The following is a 12,499-nucleotide window of genomic DNA, read 5'->3' as shown; positions in this document are numbered from 1 at the left end:
TTAAATGCTCGATCTCGAGCAGGAGAAATACTCGTCCGAGCAACGAGCCGTTTCGAGTACCTTAATACTCGAACGAGCATCAAGCTCGGACGAGTATACTCGCTCATCTCTATTACTAAGGTATTTAGATCCCATTAAAGTATTAAATATTAAGTACATTGAGTACATAAAAATCAATATAATATATGCAGAGCAGAGGATAACATCAAGACAGAACATGGCGTGTCCTACAAGGTAGAATGGGAGTAAACCTCTATTTTGTACAGAAACCCGCATTGTCTAGTGGATTTTTTTGCCTGACTGGTAGTAACATGTCGGTATGTGTTATGTTACACATAATATGACATGTTACTGTCTCAAAGAGATTTTCTGGCTTTTTAAGCTATTGATAACTTATCCAGAATTCCTGCAAGCCAGTCATTTACAACAGGCCTGCCACAAGAACTAACACAAAGAACTGAGCTGGAAACACAGTCCGCTGACCGCCTTTCTGCAACCGAGCTGAAGGGCATAGCATAGGTGACCATTCTCTATTCATGTCTATGGAAGAGATGAAAATACCTGTGTGTATAGAATTGGCTATTTCTGACACTCCCATAGACCTGAGTGGAAAGTGGCCTTGTATGGACCATGGGAGGCACTGTCATAACTATCTGACTTGGGAATACTCCTTTAAGAGAATAGAAGCTAAACTGCAGTAACCTGGCATTCATAGAGGTTACAGAGCCAGCAGCCGCTGTGAACAGCTCATTATTGGGGAGTTAGACCTGTACCAATTTAAAATGGATGACCTATCCAACCTAAAAAATCCCTTTTATATATTACTAAACACAAATCAATTACAAATGAATTGTAATTAAAAAGGGATACATAGGTTTTATAATGACATTTTATTTACTAGTTATAACACATAAAAGTTTCTCTGATGGAATCCAGTGTTCAATAAAGAGTTGACTGTACATGCAGCGCTTACAGGGGCTCCGCTCCCATAGCACATGTTGAAATAAAACTATCAATCTTTCTACAGTTGGCTCCAGGGGAAAAGTTTGGAAACTTTGCTATATATTAGACAGCAAGTAAAGTCTGTTAAAATCATCAGATTCAGTCAAAATGCCACACCTCCAAATATCTTAAACTATCACTCTCGTAACTGAATGAAATTTAGTAAAAACACTGCAGTCTATATGTGGATATCTTATCTGTCAGTTGTTGCAATGAACATTATGGAACACAGTATTCATTCCTCAAAGGGAACCTGTCAGGAGCCCTTTTTCTGGCTCCCTCATGTCCCCATAGAGAATACTGTGCACATTGCCAAAGTGTTTTTTATAATAAATCTGTCTTTTTTTTGATAAAAAGAAAAGTTAGACGAAAGCTCACCTTTCTCTCTGTAGAGAAGAGTCACGTAGGAGGGGCCAATGAGGAGTGGTTCCCTCCGCCAATGGGAAACCACTCCGTCATGCGTCTATTTCAAATAGGAGGGACATGGGTTTTTAAAATAAAATTGAAACAGACGCATGACACACCAGTTTCACGAGGGTGTGGGGAAAACCATTATTGGCCATTCAATTGGACACAGCTCTGCAGAGAGAAAAGTAAACTTTCATCTAACTTCTCTTTTTATCGGAAAAAGCCAGTTGTATGATTAAACAGTTTGGCAATGTGCACACTATTCTCTATGGGGACATGGGGGAGCCAGAAAAAGGTCTCCTGATGACAGGTTTCCTTTAATTATACCAAAAACCTCCCATCACAAAATTCTAACAGAGGCTAAAAGAATATTATTTTGATTTCCCTTGGGCAGTTCACATTGGGGGTAGAATTTTATAGCACTATTCTATATAATTATTTTAGACAAATTTCTTTTTTCACACAGACACTTAGGCCCGTTCCACACTTGCGAGTGTGATGCGATGAACTCGCATCACACTCGCAACGCATGCTGCCGGGAATGCACGGCCCGAACGCTGCACACCGGCAGTGAACTGACATGCTGAGTTCACTCCCGCGGTGCAGCGTTCGGAACGGGCCTTAGGGGTGAAATAAATTGTCCCAACAGAAGCCTTACAGGAGATATTGCATAAGACACTCTGAAAGGAGCCTGACTCAATGTCAAATGTCTAGAAAGGACCAATCACTTTAATAGCAGGTGAAAGAAATATAGCATACCCAGATATACACATCCACCAATCCCAATGAGAGAAGCAGCACTGTGATACAGTGGTAGAGTGACATATACAATGTCATCCGGAGTGCCGCCAAATGCCCATATGCCAGCAGCCCCCCGCAGTGCTTGTAACTGACTAATAACAGCTGCTTTCGGTAAACCTGTGGAAAATACAACATTTTTGTTATATAATTCAAAAAACACCAGTAATTCAATATGTACTGTAAGCAAAATTACATCACCAAACATAACAGTTGAAACCTATATTTAATAAAATTGCATACAGAAGTAAAGGGGGGTTTGGGGACAGGTCCCCAGTACTTATTATCATTGGACAATAAGTGATTTCTGATTGTTTAGTAGGCGCATTTCTGTATATTTTTCAGTTACATTCGATTAATGGGACTAAGCTGCAGAGCCAGAGACAGCCACTAAAAATTGTATGGAGCTGTGTCTAACATATATAATCAGCTTAATGGTGGGGTTACAAGGAGTTGATGTTGGTAACTTACCCTAATGATAGGTCATTAATTTCAAAGTCTCAGAAAGGAAAACTATCATCAAAATCCATCATGATAACACAAGACACTTACTCATAGTTCCAAGCACTATGACTGTGGTAATCTTTTTATATTTGTCATTCTTGGCCTCCTTACTTCTGAAATCAACTTTTACATTAAAGGGAACCTGTCAGAATTAATTGATTAAAACCATTACCAGTATGCTGTGAAGCAGCTATATACCTTCTAGATCATCTTTATCTTATGGCCTAGTCTTGTGGCATGCTCCAAAAAAATCAACTTTAAAGTGAGATGGAATATTATTATATGAAGTCAAAGAGGCGGAGAGTTGAACACTGAAATGAAGCTCTCTTTACTGTAAGTCAATGTCCTCTTAACTGTAATTGATGGCCCTGCATCCAGAAATGTCACTTACCAGATCTCCAGTCTGGCTTATGATGTCAATCTCAGGAAGGAAGCTTTCAGAAGTGCAGAGAGCTGAACATCAATGATGAGCTCTCCGCCTCCATGACTTTAAAAAATGTATGCCTCACTTCATAGTTGATTTTCTGGATGATGCCACCATATTGGGCCATGAAAAATACATAATCTAGAAGGTATTAAGCTGCTTCAAAACATACTGGTAGTACCTTATTAGATACATTTCTGATGAAAGGTTCCCTTTAATGCTAATGAGCCAGAAGGGCTCTGGAGTGGATGAGCAGAGACCCTCCATTCTATAGCTTTATAGGCTGTTAAAAGTTGATTTATTTTAAGCCTGATTTTGATATTAGATATAAGTATTATATGATATAATACAACCATATTTGGCCATAAAATAAAAAATGATTCCATAATTTCCAACATAGTCCGTTCTGTCCATTATGTTCTTTGCACTGCAATTTCCACCTAAACCTCTTCCCTCTCCTTCTGGTACCTTCCTAAGACCCATACCCCCCATCGCTTATTCGACAGTGGGAGGGAGTGGTACAGGCATCCATCATCTGTATGTCGAGGATATGCTCCACGCACCAACTGCCAAAAGCTGTAAAGTTATAAAGATTCTGGAAAGTGGATTTACTATAGGCAGGTTATCATTATATTTATTCACTTCCTTGTAAAATATTGAATAATTGATTTTGCTCCATATATTAGAATTTTGGACCATAATAAAAGTGTATTATATCACAAGCGATTTGTGGCCACCTGTTCATACCTGTAGTCCCTGAAGTGAAAATGAACAGTGTTGCAGCTTTAATGCTGTCGACAAAGCGCAGGGTTTGGGGAATGGGCTCATCTGTTACATTGTCCAGTTTGTCTAGGATAGTATTTACACCAGGAAGCGTAGATTCTGCAGCCATTACCCACACTGAAATGTTGTCTTCCTGTAGATTTGGCAGGATTTCTTCCAATGATTCTAGCATATCTAGTAAAATAAAAAAATGTTATTAGAAATACGAGATCCATCAATGAATGAATGAATAAATAAATAGATAAATAATATTTACTACATCTGCAATTCTGTATAGGTAATAACCGCTCCTTCAAGCTTATTGAGAACGACGGTTTGTGTCATATTCACAGACAGACAAACAGGTGTCTATTTTGCAACCAGCCCCACTTCAGATAAAGGGGTTGTCCACTTTCAGCAAAAATTGCTTGTATAGTGAAAAGTTATACAATTTTCTAATATACTTTATGTATCAATTCCTCACAGTTTTCTGTCAAAACTGTTGACATATTGGGGCAGATTTACTTACCCGGTCCATTCGTAATCCAGCGGCGCGTTCTCTGTGGAGGATTCGGGTTCGGCTGGGATTCACTAAGGCAATTCCCCCGATGTCCTCTAGGTGTCGCCGCTGCGCTGAAGTTCACCATCCTCCACTGGGTGCAGGTAAGCGTGTGTCAAGCAACACTGTTTTTTTTTAAATGCGGCAGTTTTTTTTACGGCCACGCCCCCCAATTTCCGTCCCGTGCATGCTGGCGCCGATGCGGAAAATCAGGGAAAATCGCCGCAAATCGGAAATATTCGGATAACCTATCGGAAAAACGCAAATCGGGCCTTTAGTAAATGAACCCCATTGCTTTGTTATCCCGCATCATGTCATTAGGCATTCGGAAAAGTCTTGCTTGATGCTGTCTTACAAGGTTACAGAGGCAATGCTTTCCTTATCCCATCCTGGAAAATAAATTTGCATATTTCCCAGAATATGTCATATTTGCATATTTCCCCCAGTCAAGCATCAATGACTGTAAGTCCACACATGCCTGCAAGGCAGCCTTTATTGGCAAAGTTTCCATAAGTAGAGCTCTTACTTCACAGATCTTGTCATTCAAAAGGTAGCTACATTGTTTACGTCCTGTGGTTAAAAAAGGTCCCTGGTCATGTGATGTATGACCAGGGACCTTGTTATAACTCACAGCTCTGATTACTCTCTGTGATATAACCCTGTGTGACATCACGTGACCAGGGACTGGGTCAGATCCACTGGAAGTAATCAATGATGTGTCCTGTTAAATGCCAGCATGCAGAAATCTAGAAAATTGGAAGGAATTGATTCAGAAAGTATAATTTATAATTGTATAACTTTTTATTACACAATATCAATTATTTGCTGCAAGTGGATAACCCCTTTTAAGAGGACCTGTCAACCATAAAAAGGCACTAGGAGCTGCTTACTAAAGTAAGCAGCTCCTAGCGCTATCTCAGATGTAGCAGTGCTACACTGCTAGCGTTATTGGAACCCTCTGATAAAGCTAGCAGACACTGCCGCGCTGTACAATATAAACACCGGACCGCCCTGTAAGCGGTCAGGTGTATTCATCAGGGGGAGTTCCAAGGCGCTGCTTAGGCTGGCGGTGACTGCCAGGATTCATTCGGCAGTCATCGCCTCCTAGTGCCACACCCTCATGAATACGCTCGACCGCTTACAGTGCCGTCCAGCGTTTTGTATTGTACAGCATGGCGGTGTTTACTAGTGATATCAGAGGTTTCCGATAACGCTAGTAGTGTAACACTGCTGCATCTGTTGTAGCACTAGGAGATGCTTACTTTACTTTAACCGGTTCGCGCCCGCCCGCCGTGTATTCATGGTGGCGGTCGCGTTCCGATGCATGGAGAGGGCTCGCGGGCCGAGCCCTCTCCACAGCCGGTAAGTCTCTGCTGCATATTTCATCAAAGGCTTACCGGTAACACCCGCGATCGGTGCCGGCACCGATCGCGGGTGTTTTCTTGCTGATCGCCGCCGGCATCTTTCCGAGGATCGCCGCTCCCCGTGACGTCATCCGTTGCCATGGTAGCTTCGGGTCTCACGAAGACCCGAAGCTACTTCGGGTTAACCCATTCATTACAATGTGCTATCAGCACATTGTAATGTATGAGGAGTAAAATCCCCATATACTGCCATACTGTAGTATGGCAGTATATGGTAGGATCGAATAGACAACCTAGGGTTAAAGTACCCTACGGAGTCTGAAAAATAGTAAAAATAAAAATAAAAAAAAAGTTAAAAAAAGAATTATAATAAAAAAACCTAAAAATTCAAATCACCCCCCTTTCCCTAGAACTGATATAAATATAAATAAACAGTAAAAATCATGAACACATTAGGTATCGCCGTGTCTGAAAATGCCCGATCTATCAAAATATAATAACGGTTTTTCACTGCGTTTAACCCCGTAACGGAAAATCGCGTCCAAAGTCAAAACTGGCACTTTTTTGCCATTTAAAAATAAATTTAAAATTCTATAAAAAGTGATCAAAAGGTCGTACAGTCCTAAAAATAATATCATTGAAAACATCATCAAAAGTTGCAAAAGATGACACCACCCTCAACTCCATACAACGAAGTATGGAAAAGTTATAAGCACAAGAAGACGGCAAAATAAAAAAAAAATTTTTGTTCATGAGGTTTTAATTTTTGTAAATGTATGAAAACATTATAAAACCTATACAAATGTGGTATCCCTGTAATCGTACTGACCCAAAGAATAAATTAGATGCCTCATTTGTAGCGTGAAGTGAAAGCCGTAATATCCAAGCCCACAAGAATACGACACAAATGCGCTTTTTCACCATTTTCACTGCATTTGGAATTGTTTTCCCGCTTCCCAGTACATGGCATGGAATATTCAATGTGATCACTATGAAGTGCAATTTGTTACGCAAAAAACGAGCCGTCACATAGCTTTTTACGTGTAAAAATAAAAAAGTTATAGATTTTTGAAGGTGGGGAGTGAAAAATGGAAATGAAAAAACGGGAAAGGGCCCGGTCCTTAACCGGTTAAAGAAACAGTCCAACACAGGTACAGATAAACTTCTTACCAGTGCCTTAATTTTGGAGTTATTAACTTTTCTGTGGTCCTAGTAGCACTGGTACAAATATTACCTGTACTGAAATGGACTTCTTGTATCTTGCAAATAGACTAGAGGGAATATGTCTATAAAACAAGTACATATATTCCACCTGTAAATGAATTCTATTAATATCCACACAATAGTTTACATTACACTAAAGGATCTGCCAGTATTTGTCCCAGGAAATCAGAAAGAAGATAATAATAAGAAAATAATAGTAAAAAAAACAAAATGTTCATAATTTTCCTTGAAGCCATAGTTCTCTCTTCTAGGAGTCCTGGCTGGACTAGAAGAAGGGCAACTGCCATGCCCCCTGCAGGCAACTCCCATGCCCCCTGCGGGCAACAATGCCTCCTGCAAAAGAATGATGTCACCGCTGCTGTGTCACTATTCTTGCTCATGTTGCCACTGAGCCTAATGAATTGCCACATTGGTCATGGGTGCCTCAGCATTTCGGGTCTAATTAGGACTGGATGCAGAGGGTTTGGGGCTGAGCCAATCAATTGGAGCGCCAGAAGTAGGTTAATATTACAGTATTACTGGAAAGAGGAGTGTTATTTTGTCAACTACTACTTACTGCCCAATAACTATTCCCTCTAGACCAGTGATGGCAAACCTTTTAGAGACCGAGTGCCCAAACTTCAACAAAGACCCGCTTATTTATCTCAAAGTGCCAACACAGAAATGTAATTTATGATTTATACTCCCTTCTCTGTCACAGTTTTCATTGATACCAGCACCTGAGGACTCCAATAAAGCAGAAAATAGTCCCAGGTAGAGCTGTCACTTTAAAATAGCTCTGTGCACAGCAAGTCCTGGGCTGTCTGGGACTGCAGGAAGATTCCTGGAGTCATCTCTGGTGATGGCCTGGGTGCCCACAGAAAGGGCTCCGAGTGCCACCTCTGGCCCCAGTGCCATAGGTTAGCCATCACTGCTCTAGACCATGGGGCTATAGTGTAAGGAACAACTAGTGGGTGCACTGTACCATTACCTCATCACCAGTGTTGGATTTATACCTACTGTTTTTTGGCATTTTGGTCAATGTGGTTATCTGCTGTAATGATCAGATTTTATATTTCAGCAACTGTATAGTTTTTAGTTACTCTTTGAGTTGCTCCAATCTTCCCATAGTTCTGCCAAAGTTTTTGTTTTCCCCCATCAGGTACACACCTCTGTATGATGGACTTTAAACTGTAGCAGCCAGGCAATGTGACCTCCTACCTCAAACACAGGGAAGCGTGAAATGAAATGTTTTGGGCTCATAGTTTTGCATCATGCTGAGCATTATTTCTTCTCATAATATTGGACTAGTAGAATCTACCCTGCAGTTTATGTTTTGCAGATTTATACTTTTGGCTTAAGGTCTATAATGAAACGCATGACACTGATAGTAAAAGAGCACATGGCGATGAGAACAGGATCAGGGCGTCCCCTGACTGAGGCCCTGCATTTCTGTGATTTAACCACTTCATCACAGATCAAGCTTCTTAAAGGGAAAGATGCCCAAAAAGTGTTTTGTGAACACGTTAAAAGTTTCTGCTTTTATTTGTACAAAAGAAGTATTAATTCTACACATGATGGCATAGCTGGTATATTAAAAAGAAAATCTGTCCTTTACAGTTCTTAGAGATCTGTAGTCATTGTAGTTTGATGGATCTTCTTTCTCGACTGATGTGTTATTTTTAGATGTTTGTTTCACCAGTTATCGTTTAGTGATATTTTGCTGGTTGCACAATATCTCTTAAAGGTACAGTGAACCCACCAGAACTGTGCTGCACTTACACATCAGAGGGGCTGAACACTTGGTTAAATGCAGCCTTATAGAGAGCAGAAAACAGCTCTTGAGCCCGGTAGACAAATGGGACCTCTGATACCCTATGTGCATACATATGGTGTGATTTCTCAATACAAATGCTTGCAACTGATTAACTGTATAAAATGGATTAATTTACTGAATTTGATATAAACGAATATATATATATATATCAAATACTGAATTGGTATCCATTGGTGTTACAAGGCACTGCAGTTTAAGGCAGGAATTGCCTACTAGAAGACCAGTAAAACCTCTAATGGGCACAGTAAGGTCTGACACTGTAATTGAGGAGAGTGATAAAAGAATTCATGAGGTTAAGCCTTGAATAACTAAATTTGAATGCATATATAATTCATCATTTGGTCTCTATGTGCAATAATAACAGCAGAATTTATGTTGCAGTTGAATCAAACTGGGCCCTCAGTAGGAGTTTCCCTTGGTTTACATAAAGACCTCCCATCCCACACAGTCAACACATGTTGACAAGTTATACAACATCCATACATTTGGAAAGTCGCCCTTCATATTGAGACCCCACCCTCTGTCGCCAGTTTTATTGCCTCTCCATATATTCACTCCACTCTTAAAACAGTAAGGACCATAATAGGATACAATCCTCATTATCACTTTGAGGAGGGCAACGTTACCCTAGCTGAACACTTGTAAACAAGAAAGATACACAATTATATGTCAAAACCAAAAAATAGGGAATGGTTTTCTCTAGGGCTTCACAATTGAAGATCACAACTCTTGTTAGTTGGGTGAAGGGGGCCACATTACAAGCCCTAAATTGCTGCAATTAAAAAACATGTCATAGTGTTTCATGGCAAAACAGTTATGTTTGATTGAACAGGGGTATCAGCCCTCTGTGGCCCAAGACTAATAGACATAGGATGTTTCGGCCCTAAAGGTCTGAAGCATTTTTGGGAGAGAATTATAAAGCATTGCCACATTTTGTACTGCTGGATATGTGAAGAGGCTTCTTTGTATTTCGAAAATCAGACCATAGAATTGCACCAGGAACCGGTCTTGATACCCCCCCCCCCCAATTATCTGTGATTCTGTTTTGTATACTTATGCCTTTTTTTAACAAAATAGGTTTTTAATACAATCGGGACCCAGTGCAAGTTTGGGTTGGCACAGGAGAGAACTATTAGATAAAATGGAATAGCAATACATTTCCATTGAATAGCTTGTAGACATTTCCTACAGTTTGAAATTCTCTCCAGACCTGCTTCATTTTTTTCCTGATGATAGAACTTAGGAGGAAACTAGAAATGGTACCCTGTTACAATATTGGCACAAAGTTTTTAAAAATCTATATGAGCATCATTGTACGTCAAGCTAAGGCACATTCATAACATACCCTACATTATTTTATCATTTTAACTTAATCATTTTAAACAGTTTATATAAAATAAATATTTTAACAGATTTCCAAGTAAGGATACTATATCAATACACTTAGACTATAAAATCTAATATTGTGCTTATGGTATTACCTGCTCCCACAACAAGGATCTTGGCTCCGCAGCTATGGAAGCAATGCAGTAAGGATCTGGAACGGATGTTGTAGTTGAGAAATGCCACCATACATCCAACTTTAACTAAACCAAACCAAACATTAATGAAGTCTGGTTCATTGTTCATGAGCATCGCCACAGTGTCACCCTTTTTAAGTGCTGTGTACTTCATGAAAACGTTGGCCAGTCTATTGCTCCTTCTATCCATTTCACGATATGTGTGGACCTGTCCATGGAAGATAATAAAGGCCTTATCCGGGATGCGTTGGGCTTGCTGTACAAAGCGATCCACAACACTCACTACGTGACCCGTCCTTTTATACTTTTCAATCTGGATGCCATAGCGGATTACCTTCAACAGATATCTTAGATCAAGCCAGAAGTATGGAAAAAATCTCTTCTGTAGAAAATGAAGAGCTGCCAAACCTGTGACAAGTGCTGTTATCCAACTTAGAGCCATAGGGCTAGTGCAAAGGACAGATTATATGCGAGTAAAGTGCAGGGGCCCCAAAAAAACAAACAACCTAATCAATGAAGATCTGTACGAAAAGAAGGACGGGTATGTCTGGACGGTGCCATAGATGACTAGTGATGGAAGCTCCAGGAACCTGAAATGAAGAAAGTAGAGCATCAACAAACACTTGGCTCTTCTGTAAAAGGAAACTATAGAAATGAATTCCGAGAAGGATTGGAATTACCTTGCGACTGAGTGTTAATCTGCAAAATAAGTAATAGGGCAATGTCTTCTTAATGTTTTCTCTTTGTCTCTATAAGTCTTGAGCACAAAGAGTTCTTTACATAACTTGATACAAGGGAACACACTTTGTTCTCGATTCCATGCTTCTCTCTGCAAGTCTGCCGGGCTGAAACATCTCCCTCTCAGCCTGAGACGAAAGCATTGTGGGCTTATTTCTTTCAAATAAGGGGATGGGCCCTGATGATGAGCTATGAAATGTGTCCACTCCCAAGTGATCTCAAGCTGCCGCCTACTTGTTTACAAGCCAAAGCTTAGATAACACCCAGATAAACGCCTCTGTCAGAGCTATGAAGGCTTGTGAGGAAGGGAGGGAGCACAAACTAAGAGGAAGTGCAGTATGTTATACAATACACTGTTAAGCTAAAGTAGCTTCTCGCACTCCCAGCATAGGACATTGGAGGATCCTAGATTTAATAAGAGGAAATAAGCTGATTATACATAACAGATCCATTTATATAAGATAAGATATTCTCATAGCTTTTCAGAAAAATATTGAACTAGGATTCACACCTTGTTTTGTAACATCTTAGATATAGAGAATATTAGTTTGTCTCCAAGTCTTTTGTTAGACATTAGAAAACATTCAGATCAAATGGATGAAAATGACATTTCTCATCACAGTTTGGAGCAAACTTAAGTATAACACATGTGCAGCAGGGCGTAACTACGTGAGCCTGGCAGACTAAGGGTCTCCCTTCCCCTTAAAAATATATACATATTTGTACACACATATATACACATATTTATATACCTATACACACAGATAAAGTTCTGTATATATATATATATATATATATATATATACACATATATATATATATATATATATTAATTTATATTTAAAAATTTAATTTTAAAATTTATACACTCATACATACAATATATAGTCATAATATGCACACACAGTACGTACACATCCATACATTTATACACACATGCAGTATATATACATAATTTTCTAATTTTCACACATACTTTATATAGACATCAAATATGCACACATACTGTATAGTATATAAACATTATGTACACATACATATAGTATATATACAGCACACACTTATCATCATTGAGTAAATACACACCATATATACATATACATACAGTATAAACACACAATATACAAGGATACTGCATATACATACATATACCATATGCACACATATATTAAGTATATAGACACCATAAACACATACATACAGTATATGCACACAAACAGTATATACACATACCATATAAACAAATACCTTAGATATATATATATATTGGTTCACATCCTCCATTCTTAAAAGACACCTGTCATCAGGTCTCTGTCACTTGTTCTGTCACCACTACCTGATGGAGCAGCTCACAGGGATCCCATCCCTTGTTAGTTATTT

The 12,499-nt window shown here is 39.3% G+C and overlaps 1 protein-coding gene across 2 annotated transcripts in view; it reads right to left on the bottom strand.

Annotated features, from left to right (window-relative positions):
- The window catches only part of SLC27A6 (solute carrier family 27 member 6), a 45,554-nt gene that overhangs the window by 23,960 nt on the left and 9,095 nt on the right, over nucleotides 1–12,499 (bottom strand). Inside the window, exons 1-4 of one of the 2 annotated variants that reach the window (XM_072141735.1) lie at nucleotides 11,062–11,382; nucleotides 10,343–10,971; nucleotides 3,884–4,093; nucleotides 2,170–2,328 (exon numbers count right to left, since the gene is read on the bottom strand). In XM_072141735.1, the coding sequence (XP_071997836.1) occupies nucleotides 2,170–2,328; nucleotides 3,884–4,093; nucleotides 10,343–10,823 (850 nt within the window). In that variant the 5' untranslated portion in view covers nucleotides 10,824–10,971; nucleotides 11,062–11,382. Of the gene's footprint in view, nucleotides 1–2,169; nucleotides 2,329–3,883; nucleotides 4,094–10,342; nucleotides 10,972–11,061; nucleotides 11,383–12,499 lie in introns of those variants that run through there. The other variant, XM_072141742.1, reaches the window with a different exon arrangement.

This window comes from Engystomops pustulosus, chromosome 1, assembly GCF_040894005.1.
Source record: "Engystomops pustulosus chromosome 1, aEngPut4.maternal, whole genome shotgun sequence".
NCBI lineage: Eukaryota > Metazoa > Chordata > Amphibia > Anura > Leptodactylidae > Engystomops > Engystomops pustulosus.
This window is presented reverse-complemented; position numbering and strand designations above follow the sequence as displayed.